We start from the raw sequence: 26,843 nt of genomic DNA on the forward strand, positions 1-26,843 counted from the left end.
ATTAAGCCTTACTGTATAGTATAAGACACCGTTATTTTGCTAATGTCTTCTGATCCTCTCAGTGGAATAGATGTTGGTAATAAATAGGGTCTAGGGAACTCTACAACTCCTATGTTACAGGTAGTTGACATGAACAGAGAGATTAGTTAATAGTTCCTCGGTTTCCAGGAGCACTGCAATGTCCAGGTCTTAAATTTCTTAGAGGACTATTTGTATTTATACTAATTATTGTTGGAGAGTTTAGTTTTCTTTTTCACCTTCCTCTTCTCTCACCCATTGGTTGTAGGTTTTTTGAAGTGAATGTAATTTTTCTCATTTCTTCAACTCAATGAGCTAATTTACTGCATTTCTTTATAATCTGTTTTTTAAATCATCCTTTGAGTTTTAATATCAATAATTTTTTACTTTGATTTCTTTTTTTAATTTTATTGAAGAATAGTTGATTTATAATCTCCCAATTGTTCCCCCTCCCACCTCCTCTCCCCCTTGGCAACTACAAATCTGTCCTCTGTGTCTGTGAGTCAGTTTCTGTTTTGTAGATACGTTTGTGTCATATTTTAGATTCCATGTATAAGTGATATCATATGGTATTTGTCTCTCTGAGTTATTTCACTTCGTATGATAATCTCTGGGTCAGTCCATGTTGCTGCAAATGGCATTGTTTCGTTCTTTTTAATGGCTGAGTGATACTCCATTTCACACATTCATGTGTGTCTCCCACACCTTCTGTATGGACCTTAGGGTGTTTCCCTGACTTTGCTGTTGTAAATAGTGCTCCCTGGATGCCTGCAGTGCAGGAGACCCAGGTTTGTGGTCTGGATTGGGAAGACCCCCCTGGAGATGGAAATGGCAACCCACTCCAGTATTCTTGCCTGAAGAGTTCCATGGACAGAGGAGCCTGGCAGGCTATAGTCCATGGGGTTGCAAAGAGTTGGACACGACTGAGTGACTAACACTTAACTTTCATGAACATAAGGGTGCATGTATCTTTTCAGATAATAGTTTTGTCTGAGTATATGCCCAAGACTGAGATTGCTGGATCATATGGCAACTCTTACTTTTAGTTTTTTGAGGAACCTCCATACTGTTTTCCATAGTGGCTGCACCAAATTTACATACCCAACCAATTAAAAAACAATCTTCAAAACTTCTAAAAGTGACATTGAATTCTTTACCAACTTGTTTGGTAATTTTTTAATTTCTTATTTTTCATTTTCTGTTTTTTTAAAAATCTTATTAAACATTTCATAGTTATTTTATATCTTAAATTCACTAATTCTGTTATTAACATGTGAAGTCCTTATGAGACAGGAAGGAAGCGGGCAGGGCACAACCATTAAAAGAATGACAGACCACTAGGAACAGGATGCCACAAACACTGGTTGGAACCTAGTAGGCCCAGGAGGGTAGGTAGAAGATTCAGCTTCCAGAGACCTCGAGCCTCGTTATACGCTCATTGTAATACATTAGCATGTGCTAAATGATACACCTCCAGGCACGGTGATAGTTCTGAGGGTGACCTTAAAAGCCAAAATAGTGGATGGTACCCCAGTTCCTAGAAATATCTGCCTCTTCTCAAAGATAGATAGAATATTCCTTCCACTTCTTAGCCTATGAAATTATCCAGCCCATAAAAACTGGCCACCCCCCACACCTCGAGGCAGACAGTTCTCACCTTTTCAGACTGACCACATGCTGTCTGTGGGATGTGTATCTCACAGAGCAGCTCTCACTTTCCTAGAGGACCCCATGCCTTGGGGCTGCCTCTCTCACCCTTAGGACTGCCCATACTGTGTGTGTGGAGTGTGTATCTTTCTAAAGAAACCTAACTTCCGGCTCATTCTTGAATTCTTTACAGTGAGAAGCCAAGGACCCTTCACTGGGCGGCCTGTCCCATGGACTCACTCAAGACCTGGAATATGACCATCCTCTCACACCCCATTTTTCCTACAGCACTAAGGGAGTTATATATGTTATGTTAATTCCTACTCATGACAACTTGTTTCCTTATATGTTTGACTTTTTTATGAGCTTATATTTGGTTAAACACCAAACATTCACTCCATCATGTATATAATTGCCTACAATTTTATTTCCCCTTTTGTAGCATAAATTTCATTTCCTTATTTATAGGGCTTCCTTGGTGGCTTGGACTGTAAAGAATTTGCCTCCAGTGAGAGAGACCTGGGTTCCATCCCTGAGTTGGGAAGATCCCCTGGAGAAGGGAATGGCTACCCACTCCAGTATTCTGGCCTGGAGAATTCCAGGGACAGAGAAGCCTGGCAGGCTACAATCTATGGGGTGTACTTTACCAGATTTTGTACTTACTGTTCCTTGTATTTAAAGATTTACCTTTCTTCTTGCTGAAGTGTATCCTTTAGTAATTTTTTTAGCAACAGAGTATGGCTTATAAATGTCCTTAGTTTTTGTCTGAAAGTATATTTTACAGTTTTTTTTTTCCAAATAAAAATTCTTGATTAATAGTTTTTTCCCCCTCCTATCAGCACCCTCAAGATATTATTTCATTGTATTATGAAACTTGGCAAACTTGGAAGTCTGAAAGTCTGGTCTCTACCTAATTGTTATGCCTTTGTATATAATTTTTTCCCCTGGTATTTTTAAAAAATACTCCTTTTCCATATCCTGTCACCACTATTTACTTGGTGACCGTGGGCAAGTTCTCAACAGAAGTAATGAAGTAGTGTATATCATAGGGACTGTCATGATGATTACGTTAATAGAAAGCATTTAGAGCCCTGCATATGTCGAGTTTGATGTAGATGTTAGAATTTGTTGTTTGTTTTACCGTACTTGATGTTCTGAACACATTCCCCATGATATGCCTAGGTGTGTGTGTATGTTGTGTTATCTGTAGGCATTCTTTTAAATAAATTGTTGATCTGAAGACTCATCTTTCTTCAGTTCTAGAAAATTTCTTAGCCTTTATATCTTTACATACTGCTTTTTCCTAATTCTCCTTAATTTCTGTGTTATGTTCTAAGCAATTCCTGGGTACATTTTCCAATTTACTAATTACACTTTGACTTTGCTCAGCTAATTTATGTGACCTTGGTTGTTTTTATTTCTCAGTGAATGCTTTCTCATGTTCAGGTTCTCGCTTGCTCTCACTCACTGCCACCTATTCTGGTTTGGTTTCTGGCTGTTTTTTATCCTTTTCCCCCCTTCATGTCTGTTGTTTTAGTTTGTTTTTTAGCTTTGGAAGGATACTAAACATGCACATTTTAAGTTATTTTCTGATTGCTACTTTTTCTTCTGGGTTGAATTCCTGCAATTGTTGGTGTGTGTCTGCTGTCCATCTTAGTTCGGTTGTCCTGGTGTGTTTTGGTTTCATATTAAGTGGAATTTTTTGTTTGTTTTCTTTCTTTTCACCCTTATCTAGTGTGTTTTGCATGTTCCAATCTGAAACCATGTCTTATATTAGAGGGTTGGTTCCCCTGATTCTTGATAACATCAGGATCAGGCTTATCTCTCCAAGAAACACAAACCAAAAGAAGGTCTATTTTTCTGTTGGAAGAGCATGTAACTACACTTAGACTAAATTTCCCACCAATGGTTAGTAAGTAGCTTTTCCCTGCTCCTTTTATAGGCAAGGAGCCCCTCCACTGCAGGCATTTGTTTCAGTGAGCCTGGTTTCTGCCCCAGCCTTGCACAGGGCATTTGTAGTTTTCCATTACTGTCCTAATGGGATGTAGCCTTCTATGCATCTGTTACTTGAGCCTGGGAGACTCACGGTTTCAGCTTCACCAGGTGCTTTGTATTGCAAGAGTTTATCTTTAGCAGGTGGCTTGGTCGTCTTTTCTGTTTTATAGCAATGTATTTAAAAACACAACTGGAACCAAGGAACACTTCAAAGGGTGAATATACAAAATGATCTTAATGGAAGTATCATTTAAAATTAATGTATATGGTGCATATCTTTCAAAAAAGTACCAGTTTGCTCTCCTACCTATGAGAAGTATGTATGTTTACTCCTTTGCCAGTAGTTACGAATTTTTGATCTTTATTAATGTGCGAAAAGCAAATTTATTTTTAATGACTAGTTAAGAGTTATCATTGCTCCATATATTTATTGGCCACTTAACATTATTTCATGAATTTCATTGTCCATGTTCTTTGTTTCTTTTCCTTTTTAAAAAATTTTTATCTATTTTTATTTACTTATATTTGGTTTGTTGCAACATGCAGCCTTTTCTCTGGTTGCAGAGAGCAGAAGCTACTCTCTACTTGCAGCACATGGACTTCTCATTGTGACTTTTTGTTGCAGGGCGTCGGCTCTAGGCGCTTCAGTAGTTTCAGTGCACACACCCTGCTATATGTGAGATGGACAACCAACAAGGACCTATTGTATGGCATAGGGAACTCTCCTCAATATTCTGTGATAACCTGTATGAGAAAAGAATCTAAAAAAGAGTGAATATACATGTGTTATGTCTAACTGAATCGCTTGGCTGTACACCTGAAGCTGACACAACATTGTAAATCAACCGTGTGTGTGTTAGTCACTCAGTCCTGTCTGACTCTTGGTGACCCCGTGGACTGTAGCCCACCAGGCTAGTCTGTCCGTGGAATTCTCCAGGCAAGAATATTGGAGTGGGCGGCCATTCCCTTCTCAGTGATCTTCCTGACCCAGGATCAAATCCAGGCCTTTGACATTGCAGGTGAATTCTTTACTGTTTGAGCCGCCAGGGAAGCTGTGAATCAACTATACTCTAATGAAGTTAAAATTTTTTTTTTTTTAATGAAAATTTAGACAAAATATGCCAAAAATAAATGCTGCTGGCCTCAAACTTCTTTGCAATGTCAGATGACAGGCAATAATGAAGTAATACCTGTAAATGCTGAGGATAAAGAAATCTAGATCCTGCAAAGTTGGCATTTATTATGAAGATAATTGAAAGATATTACCAAATATACTAGCACTAAAAAGGGGTATTATACATGTACCATTCCTATAATATCTGTTTAAAGACAAGTTAATGCTATCAGGAGATTAACCAAAGCAAGAAACTCACTGGAGATGCCCCAGGACACAGAGCTTTGTGGCAGGCAAAATATACCAAACAAATAAAAAAGTCAAGGTTGAAGTTTAACTTCTGAATCTTTAAAAATATGTCCTTATTGTTCTTTGCTTATTAATATATTTTATTTAGTTTGAGTCTTTGAGATTGGCATCGCCAGAAACTGCAATTAGTGCACTATTATTTGCTGTTAGACCCAAAAATAAAAGTTGAGATTTCTTGCTTCTCTTCCTTTATTTTCTCTTCTTCTTTACCTCTTCTCTCCTCTTTTTTTGGTCATTTATCCTTGGTAGTTTAGAAAACAAATTATATAGAGTAGGCACAGGAAAAAATGACACTAGAAGAAGTTTCTGCTTTCTTTGGTGACTATCTTCCATGCCTATCTGCCTTTTATGTTGTCTTTTTAAAGCCTACATTTTAGCCTACTAATTTTATTTAGTCAACTCTGAGCACATGCTAGGTTGCATCACAACACGAGCATTATTAGCTGATGTATGACAGTTATGAAGTTACTTACTTATATATAATTTCTGATAAGTATTATTTTTATATAACTGCTTCACTAGGCTTCTGCAAATTATTCAGAATTCAAGGAGGTAAGATTTCTAAATGGCTATTTTTAAGTGTGTGAAACTCCAGACAAAATTATTAATTGGTTAATAATTATTAATTATTATTATTTTGACTGTACTTTTGCATTTGCAGAAGAGCTGGACCTAAAATTTTGTCATATGATTGACTTGGTTTGTTACATTTTTATATTCCTAATATATATTTTTTCAAAAGTTTCAAAGAATTATTTGGTAGTTTCATGTGTATATTTAGAAAATTAACTACTGGAATTTTCTATAAAAGTGTAAGGTCCCTATTAGGTAATAACAGAATCTAGATTGGCTGTGTATGTGAGAATGTAGTAATAATTAAATAGTTTCCATTTGCAGAGTTCCTCATTTTTGCTATACTCAATGTAACTACTTTGCAGCCATTACCTCATTTAAACTTTTGCAGCAGCATTCAGAGGTAAGTGTTAATATGCCCACTGTACAGATGAAAAAAGAATGCTAGATTAGTGATATCAAGTGTCCTAAGAATATAGTTGTCCAACATTATTTGCAGGGAGTGATTCCAGGAGCCCCCGTGGATACCAAATATGTGAATGCTCAGGTCCCTTCTATAAGTGTAGTACAGTGAATATGGTGAGCCCTTCATATTCATGGATGTGAAACCCGAAGATATGGAGGGCTGGCTGTAACCCTTCCCACCTCCCCTTTAGCCTCGCAAAAGGAATTGAGGTACAGAGATGAGGCAACTTGCTGTTGACCTTCAGCAGATGACTTAACCTCACTACAGCTCTATCATCTTCTATCTTCCTACCTAGGCTTTCCATCTCTAATCTTTACCAGTGGTACACAGATGCCTAGGTTGCAGTCCTACTGTGGAAATTCTAATTTTTTTTTAATTTTGATTTTTTCAAAAAGTCCACAGATAAGTTCTTTTGTACAGCCATGACTGAGACCATTGCCTTAGTAGTAAATGGTGCTTTAGAGTGAGGCAGACTTGAATTTGAGTCCTAATTCCCCTAAATTTTTCTGATGAGTGACATTGGCCAAGTTTTTTAGTCTCAATAAAGTTCATCTATTAGGTTGGTGCAAAAGTAACTGCAATTTTGCTTTGTTGAACTTTGCCATTGGATATTGAAATACATTCTTAAATGTAGTTATATTACTGTTTTAATGCACATTTCTCACTTTGGTTTTTTTGCTAATGACTTTATTACTTGCTGTTTATTTTGGGCTATAGAAATGATGTTAGACAAAAAGCCAATTCAAGCAACTTTTTAATTTGAGTTCAAGTGGGTCATAAACCAGTGGAGACAGCTCACAACAGCTCATTTGGTTCAGGAGCTGCTGACAGAACGTACAGTGGCGGTTCAAGAAGTTTTGCTAAGGAGACGAGAACCTTAAAGAGGAGGATGGTAGTGGCCAGCCACTGGAAGTTGACAGTGACGTGACCAGTTGAGAGCCATTGTCAAAGCTGATCCTCTTAAAACACATGAGAAGTTGCTCAAGAACCCAACTTTGACCATTCTGTAGTCGCTCAGCATTTGAAGCAAATTGGAACAGTAAAAAAGCTCAATAAGTGGGTTCCTAACGAGCTGACTGAAAACCAAATCATTTTGAAGTGTTCTCCTCTCTTGTTCTGTGCAACAACAATGAACCATTTCTCCACTGGATTGTGACATACAATGAAAAGTACGACAACCAGCTCAGTGGTTGGACCAAGAAGATGCTCCAGAGCACTTCCCAAAGCCAAAATTGCACCAAAAAAATGTCATGGTCACTATTTGGTGGTCTGCTGCCCATCTGATCCACTGCAGCTTTCTGAATCCTGGTAAAATCAAGTACATCTGAGAAGTATGCTCAGCAGATCTATGAGATGCACCGAAAAGTGCAGTGCCTGCAGCTGGCTGGCACTGGTCAACAGAAAGGGCCCAGTCTTCTCCACAGTGCCTGACTGCACCTCACAGAACCAGTACTTCAGAAGCTGAATAAAGTTGGGCCTCGTCCGCCACATTCAGTTGACGGCTCATCAGCCACTGCCTCTTCAAGCATCTTGACAACTTTTTGCAGGGAAAATAGCTTCCACAATCAGCAGGAGGCAGAAAATGCTTTCCTAGAGTTGATTGAATCCCCAAGCATGGATTTTTTATTATTTATTTATTTTTGACTGTCCTGGGTCTTCATGGATGTGTGGGCTTTTCTCTAGTTGGGTAGAGCGGGGTCTTCTTACTGTGGTGGTTTCTCTTGTTGTGGAGCACAGGCTTCAGTAGTTGGGTCACATGGGCTCAGTAGTTGCAGTTTCTGGGCTCAAGCCCAAGCTCAGTAGTTATGGTGTGTGGGCTTAGTTGCTCTGAGGCATGTGGGAACTTACTGGATCAGGGATTGAACTCATGTCTCCTGCATTGGCAGGCAGATTCTTTACCACTGAGCCACCAGGGAAGCCCCCAAGCATGGATTTTTGCTCTGCAGGATTAAACAAACTTATTTCTTGTTGGCAAAATTGTTGATTGTAATGGTTCCTATTTTGATTAATAAAGATATGTTTGAGCCTGGTTACAATGATTTAAAATTCAAAGTTTGAAATCACAGTTACTTTTTCATCAACTTAATATAAATTGAACATAATATTATAACCTACCTCAGAGTTTTTTTGAGAATAAATGAAGTAATGCTTGCAAAACTTAGAATGATTTAGAGTTCATCTTACACATTGTCTGCTATTAAGATGTCATTACTATTGTATCTTTGTCCCATCAAAACACTCACCCTTGCCATATTATGTATCAATTTGATGAATACCACCTTAAGAAAGGAATAAAGACTAGTTTTCATTATTTAACTTCCATTAGTGGAACTGTAATGTAAGTGGACAAGTAGGCAGGAGATCATTTTATCATACCAATCAGCCAGACTTCTCTGCTGTGTATTAGTTTGGCCTTAGTAGGATAAAGAAGGAGCGAGAGGTTGCCGGGAAATTTTCCCGAGTTGTTTTTCTTCTTCCTCTTTCTCTTCCCAACTTCTTTTCAGAGCTTAGCATCATAGCATCACAAATTCCCAATTTCCTAAGTTCGTCCTAATTTACCTAGGTACTTTCCCCACTCCTACCCATCTCTCTCCACCTTCATTAAATCTGATTCTATCCTTCTTTCAGATTGCATTCAGTTATTGACTCATTTGATGACTTAGACCCCAAGTCTCTACATTCCTAGGCCATTACTCAAGTAAAGGCCAACCTGAATCCTGAACACTGTCTTCCTGCCTTGTAAGCCCATTCCAAGCCAGGGGTTTTAGCTTTTGATTATTGGGAAAGGTTAGCCAAGCTTTCAGATTGTCCACAGCACTGTCCTAGACCTTTTGATCTCCTTTACTGTTTATACTGAGTGATTATAAAGTGCTATCATAATGATATGTGTTATTACCACTAGGTTAGATTACAGTAGGTAAATTTTGTTATAGGTGTGTATAATTGCTTTGCAGCTTGAATACTGAGGCTGAACCACTTACAGTAATTTAATAACTTATTGGCTTATCAAAGACTGAAAAACCTATGGAAAACATAGAATTTGAGCTAGAATTTAAAGGACGGGTATACTTACTTATATAAGGAAGGAGGAAAGGCAGGAAATCCCAGTTAAGGGCACTGACATGAGGAAAGGCTTAAGAGAAGGAGCATGCAAATTTGGATCATTGTAAGTAGATTTTTTTTTTTTTACTTTTTCAGAGGGTTCATGTAGTAGGAATAAAACTAGATATTTGAAACCAAACGTTGGAAAATCCTGAATACTCAACTAAGATATTTAAGCTTTCTTTGTATTTCCTTCACTCTTAAAGAAAGGTTGTTGGATTTGTATTGATAATTTGTTTATAAGATAGTTATTAACTTTTTTGTTTCTCTTCCTTTGCAGACCTAGAGAATCAAGACATAATGGGAGCATTTTTAGACAAACCAAAGATGGAAAAACATAATGCCCAGGGGCAGGGTAATGGGTTGCGATATGGGCTAAGCAGCATGCAAGGCTGGCGAGTTGAAATGGAGGATGCACATACTGCTGTGATCGGTTTGCCAAGTGGACTTGAAACATGGTCATTCTTTGCTGTGTATGATGGGCATGCTGGTTCTCAGGTTGCCAAATACTGCTGTGAGCATTTGTTAGATCACATCACCAATAACCAGGATTTTAAAGGGTCTGCAGGAGCACCTTCTGTGGAAAATGTAAAGAATGGAATCAGAACAGGTTTCCTGGAGATTGATGAACATATGAGAGTTATGTCAGAGAAGAAACATGGTGCTGATAGAAGTGGGTCAACAGCTGTGGGTGTCTTAATTTCTCCTCAACATACTTACTTCATTAACTGTGGAGACTCAAGAGGTTTACTTTGTAGGAACAGGAAAGTTTACTTCTTCACACAAGATCACAAACCAAGTAATCCGCTGGAAAAAGAACGAATTCAGAATGCAGGTGGTTCTGTAATGATTCAGCGTGTGAATGGCTCTCTGGCTGTGTCGAGGGCCCTTGGGGACTTTGATTACAAATGTGTCCATGGAAAAGGTCCTACAGAGCAGCTTGTTTCACCAGAGCCTGAAGTCCATGATATTGAAAGATCTGAAGAAGATGATCAATTCATTATTCTTGCATGTGATGGTATTTGGGATGTCATGGGAAATGAAGAGCTCTGTGATTTTGTAAGATCCAGACTTGAAGTCACTGATGACCTTGAGAAAGTTTGCAATGAAGTAGTCGACACCTGTTTGTATAAGGTAGCTAGACTTTTTTTTTTTAAGATGAAATGATTTTATGTCATCTTAATTACTACTCTAGTATAAAATCATCTTAGAGCCTATAGTTTGGAAATAAGTTTTTGGTACAGTTGCTGAATACTTTTCATCAGTTATGAAAAGAATATAGGAGTACTTCTTAGAAATAAGTTGTCCAGTTACCATAAATGCAAGAGTTATAATCTGGATGTTTAGTCTTTTCTAGTAACCATAATTACTTGAGTTTTTTGATATTATGCAGTATTATCAAAGGTGAAAAGACTGTATCAAAGTGAATGTTTTCGAAAGGGGAATGGAAAGAGTTAAGCCTCATTGTTTATAAATGAAAGGCATTTTAGAATTTTAATATTTTATTTTACCATGTGATATCTCAGTATATTTATGGAAATACTTTGAGACTGGTCTAATGAATCTGTAGCACCAAAAGAGGATTTAGTGATGATTTGGTGTTACATAATAGAAATAGCCTTGGACATGGAGTCAGAAGCACTTGGTATGAGACTGTGTATGACTTCAGGTAAGCTCTTTAAACTATCTGGAAAATCAGTTTCTTTAATTGTTCAAGAGAGAGATATTATTACCCTGTCTTATGGGGTTGTCTGGATAATCAAATGGGATTGTGTAGATGAGCAACAGAATGTTCTGCGGACTTAAGAGTCAGAGGTGGAATCAAATCTTACCTCTGTTACTTTTGTACTGTACAGCCTTGAACAAATTGTTCAACCTCTCTCAGCTATTTGAATGAAGAAAATAATATTGAGCTCATAAGTCTGGGGAATGAAATTAATGAGCTAATGTATACATATAAAGTACCTAGTTTAGCAGACTGTGTAGTTGATACATGTTGCTCCCTTTTTAAGAGAAGTTTAAATGTTACACAGTTGACTCCTTTAGTTGCAGCACTGACACTAGAAGCCAAGCCCTTGACTTGGGTGCAGTGTTCTTTCTACCATACTGCTGTATTTTGTCAATAATGCTTACTAATTCTGTGTGGGTTTTCTTTTGTTTGTTTAAAAAATTCTGATTTTATAAAACTTCAGAGGCTATATGTCTGATTTTCTTTTAAAACTCAGAAATAGTAAGTCAATAGAATACTGTTTGTAGTTTTATATGCACAACTGCCAGCTATACTTAAAATCTTAATTAAAAATCAGGTTTATGTAACATCCAACACAAATCAAGTTTATGTAACATCTAACAAATGTGTTAAAAATCAATAGAACAACAACTTGATAGTGCACACTATTAATTTTTGAATTTAGGAGGAACAAAACAATGATGCTTATGTTCTTTGTCCCTTTTAGTATAAAAAAGGGACAAAGTGGCATTCATTTGTTAGGTTTATCCTTTAGCACTTAAGAATTAAATACTTTGTTAACTAAGTTAAAAGCTGTTTTCTTAGGAGACTTATCAGATTCAGATATTAGTAAATTATGACTCAGATTGCACTTTATCTATTCTGCATTATGCTCTATAGAAGGTAACTCCCAGTTGTTATTAATAATAGGAAAAGGAAGTGATTTGTGGGGAGGCCAAAATTGATTCAAGTATTGTAATTATAGTATTTTGAATATGTAGTTGTCTTTAAATGAATGTACTTCCTAAAAGTTAAGCCTTTTTTAAAAAATTATGAAAGTTAAAAATTGGTTTATTAACTTTATATATGTAGTTTTCTAATTCCATATTTCTACTTATTATGAAGCAAATCAGTTAGTCCCACAACTTATTTTAAATGTAAATTTGTCAGGTATATGTGTAACTACAGATGAAATTATGTTGTAAGGAATATCACTAGAATTTTCTACCTTGTTGAATTCAATGTATGTGTGTATGTGTATTTGTGTTAGGTATCACTTCATGTTAAGTAGGCCACCAGTAAATGTTCAGAAATATTTATTTTATAAAACTTTAAAAAATTATTGTTGCAGTAGAATTTAACCTGTAGTGTTTCTTTCCTGTCTTTTAGAGTATTGGTTATTCTATATACCATAGGTACTATATATGTATTTGGGGGATGCCCTTCCACATGTGCATATATATTTTTCTCTCCTTATAAACAATATATATTCTCACTAGAACAAGTATAATTGACATGGCTGTCAACGTTCTCAAGGAAATGTTTACAAAAAGGAAACAAAATGTTTTCTCAAACTTTTTTCTTCCCAGGGAAGTCGAGACAACATGAGTGTGATATTGATCTGTTTTCCAAATGCACCCAAAGTATCGCCAGAAGCAGTGAAGAAGGAGGAAGAGTTGGACAAATACCTGGAAAGCAGAGTAGAAGGTGGATCATTTAACAAAAAATAAGTAGCTCTATTAAAGAAAAACCTCAGCATAATCAAACTTTTATAACATGTTAACTTTTAGATCTTTACATACATGGCTTCGACATTTGGTGTTTAGTGTACAGAAGTGGGAAAGAGCATTTCTGTAGTAGCTGTTGAGGTATTTGTTACTGTCCTATTACAGTTATATTAGAAATAACAAGTATGGCCCAGTACATTCTGTTCAGGATACTTGGTAAAATGTTTGTATGCTTTCAAATTCTTGATTAATTCACTGGCGTGAATAATTTTATGCCAGGAAAGTCTGATTTATGGTTTATTATAAATCAATTATGATGGTGATAATTTGAATGCCATCTTTTGTGTAAAGCTGTGTTTATGAATTTAACATCTTTGGGACTTTTAAAATAAGAACTTGAAGATCATATTAATACCTTTCATGTGCCACAGCTTTTAAAAATTTAGTTTAAACTATTTCAAAGCTTCTTGCCTAAGCCATAAACTGCCTCACCTCGACAACATAAACCTGAATAGAAGACATACTAGGTCTCTACCTGGCAGAAATGTAAATGCTGAATAAAATCAAGAAATTAAGTTGGAAATTACAGAAGTGTATTTATCATAATTCTGCAGATTACTTTGAGACAATTAGAAAGGCATTTGTAACTCTCAGGTGTGATGCCTTTAAATATTTGAAAAATGTTAAAATAATTATTGATGCAGCTGCTATTTGGTATAAATATTAAGTATCCCCAGAGAATTACAGTTTATTGCATTATGCAATAAACTTGTAGATTATGCAGTTTCTTTAAGCAGGAAAAACTTGACATGCCTATGATAGTGTTAAAATGCATTTTTTTTGGCTCCTAATGTTATTACTTTGCACGTTAAAGACCTTTAATAGCATGTAAACATTGATACACTATTAAAGACCTTTAATACCATGTAAACATTGATATACTATATACTTAAATCCTGTTGTGCCTGCGTTATTAAAATTAATATGCACTTTAATTTTGTTTTCTCTCCTTTTACTGTTTGATACCAGTTATAATTAGTCTGGTGTTAGAATGGTGATTGGTTTTGATTTTCAGTACTGTCTTAGAGTTGCTATTTTGTTTTTTACTTCTCTCCCCTTCTTGATAGTGATATATATATTACTAGTATATACGTAGTATTTAGTATTTCACTTACTAAGCATACTATTCAGTTGAGTTTGTTTCCTCACTATTACCAAGGGTCTTGGAAATTCTTTGTTTTAAATAATTCATTTCAATATGAGTTATTTATACATAATACAGTAAGAAAATATTTAGAATGCTACCAAGTTATAGCACATTGGTTCACACTGTTTGTTCTTGGAAAAATACAAAACCTGAAGAAGAATATATATTGGGATATGTTGATATTTAATTTATTGGCATTTTAACTTGAGAGTACATGTTTTCTTATTGATTTAAAGAAATACCTACTTTAGTTTTATTTACTAAGAAATGGAGTCAAATTTTAGAAATGAATTGCTGCTTTTTCTCTTTAGTGTGCACTCTTTTAAGTTTTTGATGCAATTATAAATAATTGCTTTAGATAGGTAATTTTATGTTATAATATTAAGTTTTATATTGCCTATTATCAAGCAGGAATTGCCATCTGAACAAACTTTACATTAATACTCAATATTTTGGGTATGTTGAAGTTTTGTTATACTTGTATTGTTCAATTGGAGATTATTATGTCAGAAATACAATATTCTTTACCAAGGTAGATTTGATGAGACTGCATCTAAATATTACATTAATTAAAATCACTACTATATTTAAAAACATAGAAAGAATGTAGCTATTTGCATTGTAAAAATTATGTGTCTTAAAAAGTGATAAATACTGCAGTCAGCTTTTAAAACAGGCACTGAGTACCTTTTTCTTTTTTTCTTTCTTTAAATACATGCCTTCGCTAAATTGCTGTGACCTACTAAACCTCATTTTATTTGCATTGAGTACTTGTGGCTTCTCTGTCCACACCACAGAAAAGGACAAAGGCTTTTTGGCTCTCCTCCTGTGATCTACAAAATACTTGACTCTCTAGGGTTGTGAAAAGATGGAACTCATAATTTAAACTATACCACTTAAGGCTGTGGTCCTTCTAAGCCAATTTAAGAGGATACCTGTGTTGTTTTTATATTTTTATTTGCTACTGACTGCACAAGCTTTAAAGTTGCTAATTTGGAGATAACTGATAGAATTTCTCAGACTCGGCAGAGGGAAGTGGGGAGGAGCAGCATACGTGAGCAAGTGAAACGTAGACCTTCTGTACACATATATCCTTTAATAAAAGCACTCAGCCTTTTTACAGTTCTAATTGAAATGAATAGTCCAGGAGCAGTTAAAGGAATATTTCTTAAAATTTCTTTTTCTTTATTTTTTTTAAAGCAGAAAGAAGCAAGGCTAGTGTAGTGTTAAATGCTCAGATAGTTTAAATGTATGGTCCCATGTGGAATAGGAGAGATGACTGTTTTTAAAGTCTTATTTTTTTAAAGAATTTGTCTTCCTGTAATTTTCTTCACAATTAAAATATCCTAATTTTTATATTTTAACAAAGGAGGTATATAATACATCTAATATAGATGATTCAAGGTAATGTTTTCAGACCTGAAACCATCAGTTGAATTTATCATCAGTGTTCATTTATATTGTATCTAGTTATCTGTCCAATAATTGTACTGGCTTAGCAGAGACTGTATGTTAAGTGTATTACAACTTTAGATTGTGAAATTGTGCAGTTTAGGTAAACATCAAATTCCTTTATTTTTGTACAGCAAATTTCCAGCATTAGAATCATGTAGAATAAATATACTAGATGTTAAAGATTATACAATAAAGGAACTTGGCAAACCAAATCTGAGATGCTTGCTTTTTGTTCAGATTTAAGACTGGTTTAAAAAAAAAGATGGTAAAATTTGGCCTTAATCCTAAAAAGGACAATTTGAGCCTTTTAAAGAAGTATGGGTAGCAGCGTCTGTCTTTTAATATGTGCCTTTAATGATGAATTAATATTTTGAAACTTGATTGAAGGATGAAAAATCTTTACATGCATTGTTATTTTCAACGGTATTTACAGATTGAGAACTAGAATGATATCCAGTGATGACAAAGAAAATTTCTTAGTATAAATAATTGAAAACAAAAAATTGAACATATAACCACAAATACTCTTGGCATGATCTTATGTTTAGAATAAATATGCTAAAACTCCAGGTAAAGACTTCTTGGACTTAAATAATTTGAGCACTCTTTAAGTTGTCTGTGCATAATGGATTGGTATTTTATGGTATGAATGACAATATGCATCTGCATGGCAATACTGTAGATCATATCACTCCCATTTAATAACAATGTTTTAAAATTAACAATTTTAAATACAGTTGTATGGTTTATCAAATTTTTTCTTTTTAGAAAACTTAGTAATTTAGACTTTTTTTCCATTCTGTAGGCCTTGTTCAGATAATCAACAGGAAATGGTATATATCTGTTTATTGCTTAAAGATACTTTAGACAGAAGTTAAGCAGCAAGTGGGGTTCAAGTGTATGACCTATTCTGCCCATGCTACTTAAGTATCATTTTGTAAATATAAACATGTAAATATGATTTGTGTTAGTATATCATCAGTAAATCCCACATACTTAAAGGGTTTCTTTTTTCTTTTTTAAGATCTTGAAATTGTTTATTTTTTTTTTAATGTGTATTGTATTTTCAGGGCAAAATTCAGGAAACATGCTTCCAGTCTAATTAGAGGAGCTAATCTCCTCTGAAGTAACTAGCTGGCATCTTGAGAGGAATATCCTCATTTGTACACATGTATCCCTGATTATGTAATATATTGATTTTAATATGAAATTTTTTCACATTTTTATCTTGTTTATATTTGGTCTTTGAAGTTAATCTGGAAAGTATTGTATCTCTTGTATCATTTTGTACATCCTTTTGTCATCAATTTTCAAAGTTCAATTTGATTTTTTTTCCCTTGTACTAGTTTAGAAAATCTCAGATGTATATGCCGTCTTTAAAAACCTAAGTTATCTTTGTTTCATTTTTTTATTATTATTATTAAATTTGAATAACACTTACAAAAAAAGTACTTCTGATTCCCAGAAATCATAAAGAAGCAGGGGGACGGCGTCCCTGACTTAGTCCATGTGATGCGCACATTAGCGAGTGAGAACATACCCAGCCTCCCACCAGGGGGTGAACTGGCGAGCAAGTAAGTTACATTTTGAACACTCTTAGCATTTGTCTGGGTACATGAAAATGTTTGGTGTCGTCTGTAGGTCAGACGTGTGTTTACATAATTTCTAAAGTGACTTCAGAATGTTAACTTGTGGTTCATTGTTTTTCAGTGTTAATGATATACAGGTATCAGAATATCATTGTAACTAATTATACTGAAGGCTGTCTTCAGTGGAGGCTTGGATTACACTGATTATCTCATAGAGTGTAAATGAGATAATACAGTAAAAAAATTTTAAACTAAATTACATAGTACTATAAAATTCCAGATGTCAGTATTATTCCTACTATAATTTTATTTTGTTAATCCCTGGATAACTGAATACTACATGGATGAGCATCTGTCTCTTCCTCTTCCTGGGCCATTTCTCTGTATCTATGATTTTCCCGATGTTTTGGGTTGTTGATGCTGGTTGCTTGGGTTTTGGTGTGAAGGAAGATAGGTAGATGCATTTCTTGTTTTTTTCTCTTTGCACTTTAGTTCATAGAACTGGACTTAACCTGTGTTACATATTAACCTTGGATCTTTGTAAACTGCAGTGGAGACTTTATGCAGTTTTACAATTCAAGGCTTAAGACATTGTTACCTCAGATATTCATGTAATTGATCTACAAAGATATACTGACAAATTTCCTGTTTCTCTACTTGTTCTGTTAGTGTAGCCATGTTTTTAAAAATTTCATGTAATTGTTCAAAACTTCCTGTTTGAAGCATTTATATCTTGGAAATTGTTTCTTCCAATATGATATTCTGTGAAATGATTGAATATAAAATTGCTTCAAGTCAGTTTTGTAAGTAGGGAGGCTATAACTCAGAAGTACCACTACTGATTCTTATTTTTAATAAAATATTATTCAAAAAGTAATTACTAGACTTGCCAGGGAAATATCATATTTGACATTTCAGTTTTAATAGAGATTTTTTAAAGGGACATTATGAAAAGCAGAAACCTATATGTAAAATATCTAAATTATTTTATCATAACAGATGTTGAAGTTATATCTTCTTCAAAACATTCAACTCTTAACCAGAATATATTAATATTATTTCTTAAGAAATGCATCATTATTTTTGACTTATAAAAACTAAATGCCAGTTCAAATAGACATAGACCATATAGATTGAATTTTTTTTTTTCCAACCATGACTTTTTTCTTCTATTAATTGTATTAGTAGAATGGTACATTTTAGAGTAAATTCACCTGTACTTTAACAATGGGGCCCAAATATCTTAAGATAAGGCTCAGTTATTGACCGTAAGAAATAAAAGTAAAATAATTTGTGAATGATTATCCTTGACATTTTAATGAACACCTGGCTATGAGTTATTAAGTAGTCTCGTGCTCTGAAGAATTAACTGTTTGTTTTTATTTTCCTAAATTTAGGCGGAATGTAATTGAAGCCGTTTACAATAGACTGAATCCGTACAAAAATGATGACACCGTAAGTAACATTTTAGCTCCTTCTGCTTTCCCTTCCCTTCCGCTCTAAATGCATAGCCTTCCTGCCTGTTTTTGCAGAGCTGTTTACTGCACCCATTCTCTTACACACACCCCTGATTGAGTGCTCTGAATTCTGCCTGCATCACAGTTCTAGTGCTTGAGGACATTAATCATGGTGAGTGGCCATCTAACTCAAACAGGAGGAAAGTCCCTTTTAATTATTTTTTTAAGCCTCTTCAAGCAATCAACTTCAGAAGTTTTTTCCCACTAAATATTTTTTTGAAGTTGGGAATACCTCTGCTCAGATTCTTGAATTAATTCTGAATTTTGTAAGCAGCTGTAACAGAACCTCAGAATGCCCATCTCCACTAATAGCCATTCTTTGCCAGGAATGCTACACATTTCATTTAAATACTAAAGTAGAGAATTCTGTTTATATAAAGATGTTTAGAATGCCTGTATTCTCCAATTAGGGCTTCCCTGGTGGTTCAGCAGTAAAGAATCCGCCTGCCAATGCAGGAGATGCAGGTTTGATCCCTGGGTTGGGAAGATCCCCTGGAGGAGGAAATGGCAACCCACTCCAGCATTCTTGCCTGGGAAATCCCATGGACAGAGGAGCCTGATGGGCTGTAGTCCATGGGGTTGCAAAAGAGTCAGACACGACTGAGCAACCGAACAACAGCAACATTCTTCAATTAAGTTTTCTATCACAGTTCGATTGTACTGTTGTGATTACAAAAAACTGGTAACTTAAAATCATTTCGGCCTAGCTCTGAAATATTTCATATACTGCATTATGGAGCATCCTCAAATCTCTTGTTACTTGAGCTTTCTATGCAATAAAAATTTATAAAGATAATATTCTAAAAATAAATTGGGTTTATTGAAGAGAAAAATACAATTCTTTCTGGTAATTGGTTTAGAAATATATTTGGTCAACCTCATCGTAAAATCTTTTATTAAATGTTTTACTCCAAAACCAAACTGAAAGTTTGTTGTTGCTTAGTCTCTTAAGTTGTGTCCGATTCTTTTGCCTTGTTAGAATTCTTGGAACAGATTATTTATTGATATTTCATAAACACATGTACATATATACTATAGAAAACATTTATATCCTAAAGATCAACCTTACAAAACCTTATCTTTCTGCATTACCCAGAAAATAATGCATCTTTAAGTTTTAATTTAGTTCATTGTTTTGCTTTGTTTCCTTCTATAAAGGACTCTACATCTACTGATGATATGTGGTAAAACTGCTCATCTAGTCATGGATTTACCTTCACCTCCAAAGGAGAGTACAGCTCAACTTCACTGAACCTTTTAAACATCCATCCTCAACTTTTAAGAAGGGCATATGTGACATGGGTGAGAGTGATTACACCAGAGAACTTCAGCAGTACAACAGCTAGCCCAGAGCTGATTTTTTGTTGTTGTTGTAAATTTGAGACTCATGTAAACGTGATTTCAAACCATAATTCATATGTTGTAAATCAGACTCCAGCAATTTTTGTTGTATGATTTTGTTTTTTGTAAAGTATAATTGTCCTTGTAAAAAATGCTCATATTTAATTATGAACTGCTTTAAATCACTATCGAAGTTACAAGAAGTATTTGGCTTATTGTGTGATGCAACAGATATATAGCCCTTTCAAGTCGTGTTGTGTTTGGACTTGGGGTTGGGACAGGAAGAGCAGCAGCCGTGTCAGCTAGACACTCACATGTGCACCTGATTATGGAGAATTATTCCAAAATATTATTACAAAGCTGAATATCCAGGGAGTTAATTGAAAACTATTTTAATGTTCTTGGCAGTGGGATTGGAATTGTTGATAAAGTTGGTCCCTTCATTTAACTGTCTTTTAGGTTCTTTCCTTGTTGCCATGAGTATTGCAGGTAATAGAATATATTCATAAAAATATCAATCTTGGGGCTAAAATGCCTTGATTCTTTGCACCTCTTTTACAAGTCCGTACATTTAATTACTAATTGATAAGCAGCAGCTTCCTACAAATGGTAGGAGACTGCCACGTCTTTGCTATCATGATTGGCTGGGCCTGCTGCTGTTCCTAGTAAGATATTCTGAATTCCATTTTATCAATAAAGCTTGATTTAACAAACAAGAAATTTAATCATGTATGTGTAATTCCTCCTTTACTCCACCCTTATTTTAAAACACCGTACCATTGTAAATGAGAAGTTTCTCATGGAGAAAGATGTTAGTCTCTTAATTGGAAAATACTGTTACTCAAGACATAGATGGAACTGGTTCCCTTCTATCAGAAAGACTATAAAAGATTTAAGTCTGTGTTGTTCCTTGATCTGTTTTTAAGTGGGTTTCTTTCTGGCTACTTATTTTTTTCATTAAGATGTGTATCAGCTTGAATTTGCCTACTGTATAATTAAAATAATTGTCAAAACTTGACAATCTAACAGTGGTGGGGGCATGTGCGGTTTTTGTGTGTGTGTGTGTGTGTGTGTGTGTGTGTGTGTGTGTGTGCGTGCCTGTGACTTTAAGTGGCCCATGTCTTTAGAATCCAGGTAGTTATGATGTATTTAGTGATTTGAAATACAGCATGTTGATAATATTTAGCAGTTGGTCTTTAAAAATAAGTTCCAACAGCTTAAAGAGTTGTAGATATAAAAATAACCTAATTTAGGTTTCAATTGCTCTGATTAAGCACGTGAAAGTAAGTTTTAAAATCTGTCACATTGAAAAGACTACTGCTGTGCCCTTCTGTATTTTTGTCTCTTTGGGTTGAATGTTGTATTTACTCACCATTTAATTTAATCATTCAGTAAGCAGACTCCCCACTCAGTTCAGTTCAGTCGCTCAGTCTTGTCCTGCTCTTTGCGACCCCATGAACCGCAGTACGCCAGGCCTCCCTGTCCATCACCAACTGCCAGAGTCTACCCAAACCCCTGTCCATTGAGTTGGTGATGCCATCCAACCATCTCATCCTCTGCCTTCCCCTTCTCCTCCTGCCCTCAATCTTTCCCAGATTCCCCACTACAAACCTCTTAAAATGTAAGATGTAAGTACAACACCGAATATAAAATCAAAACTGTATATAAAAAGTAGTACAATTTTGTTATATTTGTTTTTTTTCCTAACTTGGAAATATACATATTTGTATATATAACCTTAAAACTAATGTAAGGTTAGAGAAGTGTTGGAAACAATAATGTGAAATGTCTCAGACTTAAGTAGTTACATACCAGCAAAATCTTTTCATTATCCTTCTTATTTGTGAGGTGATTAAATGTAACTTAATTGTATTTAATTTATGTCTTAAGCCAGCATGAAGAAAAACAAGTATTATTTATATTTAGAAATCTGTAACAGTTGAAATTACAGAACCAATTCTGTACTTACACGTAAATGCTTAATGTCTAAATCTGTGGTAGGGTACAAAGTATGATAATGTTCTAAGTTACAACTTTGTAAACATCCTAATGTACATTTAATGAACACCAGTGCTTCTAGTATAGATTACGAGTACTGAAAACTAAATTCCTATTATAATACCTTAATTTTTTTAAGTAGACTCACGTTTTTAGTTATGGAAATTTCAAAAACTTGAACAGGATTTTGAGATGCAAAATCTTAAATCATAACTAAAATATGTGATGGAAAGCTATATTTCAAGCCATTGTAGCGTATTTAGTGACTTTTTGAGAGTCTTTTAAAAAGAGGAGGTTAAAAATTCCTCTGTTAGAATTATTAGTACTGAAATTAGGCCTGGAAGTGAGAGAAAAATGTATGAAGTATTATCTAAGAGGACTAAATCTTTTCCATGTGAGTCTGTGTTGCCATACTAGATAGAATTTTTCATTATAAAAGGACAGGAAGGAAGTATGCATTGTAACGGCAGAGAGTGTGTGTTCTTGATTCCTGGGGCTCATGGTGTGTGGGGAACCAGCACACTTTTTAAAGGCACTTTTGCACCTCTGTTGTGCACTTCACTTTTGTACCACTTAAATTTTTGACCTCCTATCCCCTTTTGTGTGCTAATTAGCATCTCAGGGCAATGCCTCTGTTTTTTGATATGTTTCATATTTTCTTTGGAGGGAAAAAGTTCTTGTGTGATGATAACATACTATTCAAATGTACTTTCATTTAAATGTTTTAACTTTGCTGCTTTTAGTAGGACATTCATTTTGTATGGCAGATTGCTGCCCTAACATTAGTAATTTCACTGATCTCTTGCTATATTTTCGCAAGGTAGGCTCTCTTAATTTCCACTTTGTTAGGAGTGTACTTTTACAGATAACAGAAGCAGTTCTCAATATTGGCATTAATTTAAAAAATCTAAGTGGTATTTTTCTTACTCAGTTTTAGAACTGTTTCAAACTCATTTTTAATTATGATGCATTAATTTGTTTTTAGAGTTCTGTGCAATTAGTGTACTGCTCACTTAATTTTTTTTTACTACATAAAATTAAGAAATTTGGGTTAAAGAACAGATCAACTATGTAATTCAAATAATGTGAATTATAGCAGTAGTTTCAGTGACCATCCACTCACTTTTTCTACAAAATTAAGTGTTAATTGCAACATGCTCTTCTAGGGTAAGCACCTTGAAACTATCAAGAAATGAATAGGTCCTTGCTCTCAAGGAGTTTACATTTGAATAGAATTTATAATCTGATGTATGTTAATATCATAACTGGATCACTCATCCAAAAAATAGCTACTGCCCACCTGCTCTCTGCCAGATACTTTCCTGAACAAGGTGGGTCTCTGCCCAAAGAGCTTATTTGCAGTTCCTTAGTCACTTGAAAACTCTTTTGTTTTATTCTTCTCAGAGTTAAAAATCTTATTCAAAAGAAAATTTTACTTAGAAATAAAATTGGATTGATGAGGCTCATGTCTCTTCAGTGTGCTTGACTGCCTTTCACGAATGGCTTAGGCTTCCTGCTGACAGCAGCAAATCATAGGAATAAGTTTAATGTATTTCTTAGAAGTATCCAACCCTGGGAATAGGAGTTTAAGGCATTTGAAAACATATATCTAGGACTTCCCTGGTAGTTAAGACTCCAGGCTTCCAATGCAGGGTGCATGGGTTCAATCCCTGGTCAGGGAACTAAGATTCCACATGCCACATGGTGCAGACAAAAAAGTTAAAAAAATCAAAAGTAAAAACGCATCTATCTAACCTTATTTTACCAAAAGTCTGTATTTTCTTGAAAAAACACTGCCAATGTTAATATCCAATTTTAGCTAAATGATTACTGTGCTTTAATTTTTTTTTAATAATTTTACTGACCATCTTTACAGAACAAATTCATATGGAAATTCTATTTGTAGTTTCTGAAGGAACTGATGAAACTGGTTACAGGGTTTTTTGGTTTTAATTTTTAATTTCATGGTGTTGTATACTTCTAATTCATAAAGTTTGAATGAGAGGTTTAAACCTTTAATGTTTTGATTGCCATTTGTACAGTATTATGTTAGGATTTGGAATTAGAAAATACTATGTAAATATTTCCATATATAAATGTTTCTCATTTGAGATTTTTCTTCAAAGGAAACTTTCAAGAGTTGCATATACTTTTGCTTTCAAATACTGCTGGTGAGATGACCATTTTTAAATTAAGTGATCTAGTCTTCTAATTAAGTTTTTCTTTTAGGCATTAGAAAGACTATAGTTTAAAATTTAAGAAACTTAATTTTACTTCTTTCTATAATGTATGAGTTTAGAGTTGTATTTAATTTTTATATACAATACTTCAGAATATGCTTGAAAGATTTAAGAATACATTTTCTAAATATTATGAGTATAATGCTGTATTTTTTCATTGGGTCAGAATACAAGTCTCAGTTACGTTTTATTACCAATAGAATGCTACACAGAGATAATCAAAGGCATTTGGCTCCACTTCTGTCCCTTTTGACATAGATTCTTTCCCTTTTCCCTGTTTTATATATTTAGTGTCCTCTGCTCATATTTTCCTAATTATATTACCAGCAGGTAGGAGTATGCCAGTTAGAAACACGGTATTAAAACTGAAATTGTAGCTGACAGCTTACACTTTTATAAGGGGGGGTGGGGTGGGTTGTTTAACTTGATACAACAACAGTGACATTTTTTCTCCCCTATCCTAGAGGATCATTTCCTCTACTACCCTCTTGGTGGCTTTTTTTTTTTTAAAACCAAAGCAGGCCAATTCCATTTTCTTGAGCAAGAAAGCTTAGCGCATTACCTCACCAAGCCAATTAATAACTGTAAACCTGGGCTGAAAATAGGAAAATGTGGGAAAGGAGTGGGAAGATGCCAGTGAGGAGGACAGAGGAAGGTTGCTCAATTATTTAAAAAGCCATAGAAAAGTCTTCCTTGGACCTAGCTGTATATTCATAAGAACTGTTGCATCACATAAACCAGCAAGAACCAATCTTTTCTTTTGCAGATTGATTTTTCTAGCAAGTCAGATGAAAAAAAAAAATGACTGCTTCTCCAGCATAGAAACAACTGAGAAAAAAGTGTCTTTCAGTTCTTTTCATTGTTCCGAAAGCCAGTGTTCTATAATAGCTTTCTCACTGAACTGAATGTTTAGAAAAATTGTTTAAAAAAAATTTTTTTTAAATAGTCCTCCTCATCCAGTAAAGAACTTTTAGTAATATTTGTATTTGTATGGTACTATCTGAAGTTAGATTTGTGTAAGAAATTGGGTAGCTGCAGAACAAAATTAGTACTATTTTAATTAGGTGTAGTGAATGGCACAAATTGTTGCAAAGCTTCTAAACCTTTTAGGGTCACAGGCCCTTTGAGACGGAATAATCCTAGGAATTTGTCACCCAGGAAAATGCATAGAATGCAGATAACTCCTCAAAGTTTCCAGTATTGCAGTGGTTCATGGGCTCCTGGTTGAGACCCTATACTACAATACTAAAGGGCACATCAGTCTTTTTCCTTCAGAGCCCATAAAAAATACATCAAAGATGTCAAAATAATTTGAGGCTATTTTAAAGAATAGTTTCCATATTTAAAAGGTAGAGGAGGTAAGGGTCTAGGCTAGAATTAATTAACTGATATTAATTATGTTAATATCAGTATTAACATATTCTTTAAAAAAATTGTATCTTGAGGGCTGGAAAGAGAATGATTAGTATCCGGGCTAGTTTTGGAGGATAACATTTCTAAATTTGCCACTTTTGAATCTCAACAGACAAGAGGTAAAACAGAAATGTTTATGGAACATTTCTGACCTGTGTAGTATAGATTTAGTATATTCACAAGCAGCACATTTGACTGTCAGATCTCACTCAGGTTTTAAGATTTCAAGCTTCCTTTTGTCAGAGTTTATTAAGTATTTAATTCACTTCAAATTGTGAGGAATTAGGTATTTACTGATACAGAATGTTAAAATAGGTACATACAGCCACCAATGTACAGGATTATGAGATTTCTTTTAAGCATAACTACCATGAAAAAATGGATTAGCTTGTTGCATTTGTTGCCAAAATTGGATGTTTGGTTATAGTATATGTAATTCCCATTTGTGGGGATTTTGAAACAGAGACTGTTGTCTTACCTGGTTAGCCCTTACCCAAGTCAACAGCATATCTGCAGCAAAATAGCTTATTTATAGTAATATGCCCGAATACTGGTTGGTTTCACTCTTGAAATTATTTCAATTAATTTGTATAAATGTTATGAGTGGAGAGACCGTGTTAAAAGCATGTTGCATTATATATTTTTCAAAATCCATACATGTAAAACTAATACAGAAGTATTTCCTAAACACAGTGTATAACAAAATTCTCCATAGTATTTCATCTACTGTTTGTAGTTTATGTGATCCAAACTCTTAAAGAAATTCCATTAATGTATATGTTGTATTTTGTACATTTCCTGGTCCAAAGAAAGTATGTAAATTCAGTTCTAACTTTTAATAATGTACTTTTTGTTTTCAAGTCCATTGGAGAAATCACATTCAACTTGTGAGTGGATACAGATGTATGAAATGGAAAGTAGAAATAATTCTAGCTTGCAAAACTGGTGCCACCAAATAAACAGGCAATTGCATAATGTGTGTGTATCTATGATTGTTTGATACTGCAAGCAGCATTTTTGATTTGCCTAGAAACCTGGAAATTTTGAATTTATTCATTAGGAGACCTTAAGAAAATTTTTGTTCAATTGAACTTCGTTAATTTGCTTAAAAGAAGATAGATCTGATAGTTAATGATTTGAACTAGAATTGTCCCTCCCTGATTTTAGGAAGACGACTGAAGGCCAGTAAGTTCAGATTGATGTTATTTTCATGAAAACATCCCAGAAATAAAAAAAAAGCCATAAGTTGTTCCTCTTGGCAAGAACATCTCATTTGTCATGTTACTCCCTTAAAGAGTTGAGACTGCATGGGGAGTGGCCTGGAAAAGGACTTCTCCACCTAGCTAGTATCCCTGGTGTAGTGCCCTTCTTAGTAGACACTTAAGTGTTTAGGATGCTTACTT

The 26,843-nt window shown here is 34.6% G+C and overlaps 1 protein-coding gene across 3 annotated transcripts in view; it reads left to right on the plus strand.

Annotated features, from left to right (window-relative positions):
- PPM1A (protein phosphatase, Mg2+/Mn2+ dependent 1A) overlaps positions 1-26,415 on the plus strand; it is a 47,288-nt gene extending 20,873 nt beyond the window's left edge. For all 3 annotated transcript variants that reach the window (XM_020882900.2, XM_070469439.1, XM_070469438.1), the window contains exons 2-6: positions 9,505-10,358; positions 12,543-12,660; positions 16,808-16,916; positions 18,329-18,386; positions 19,607-26,415. In XM_020882900.2, the coding sequence (XP_020738559.2) occupies positions 9,505-10,358; positions 12,543-12,660; positions 16,808-16,916; positions 18,329-18,386; positions 19,607-19,636 (1,169 nt within the window). In that variant the 3' untranslated portion in view covers positions 19,637-26,415. The remainder of the gene's footprint in view (positions 1-9,504; positions 10,359-12,542; positions 12,661-16,807; positions 16,917-18,328; positions 18,387-19,606) is intronic.
- Positions 26,416-26,843: the final 428 nt, after the last annotated feature.

This window comes from Odocoileus virginianus, chromosome 6 (genome assembly GCF_023699985.2).
Source record: "Odocoileus virginianus isolate 20LAN1187 ecotype Illinois chromosome 6, Ovbor_1.2, whole genome shotgun sequence".
Classification (NCBI taxonomy): Eukaryota; Metazoa; Chordata; class Mammalia; order Artiodactyla; family Cervidae; genus Odocoileus; species Odocoileus virginianus.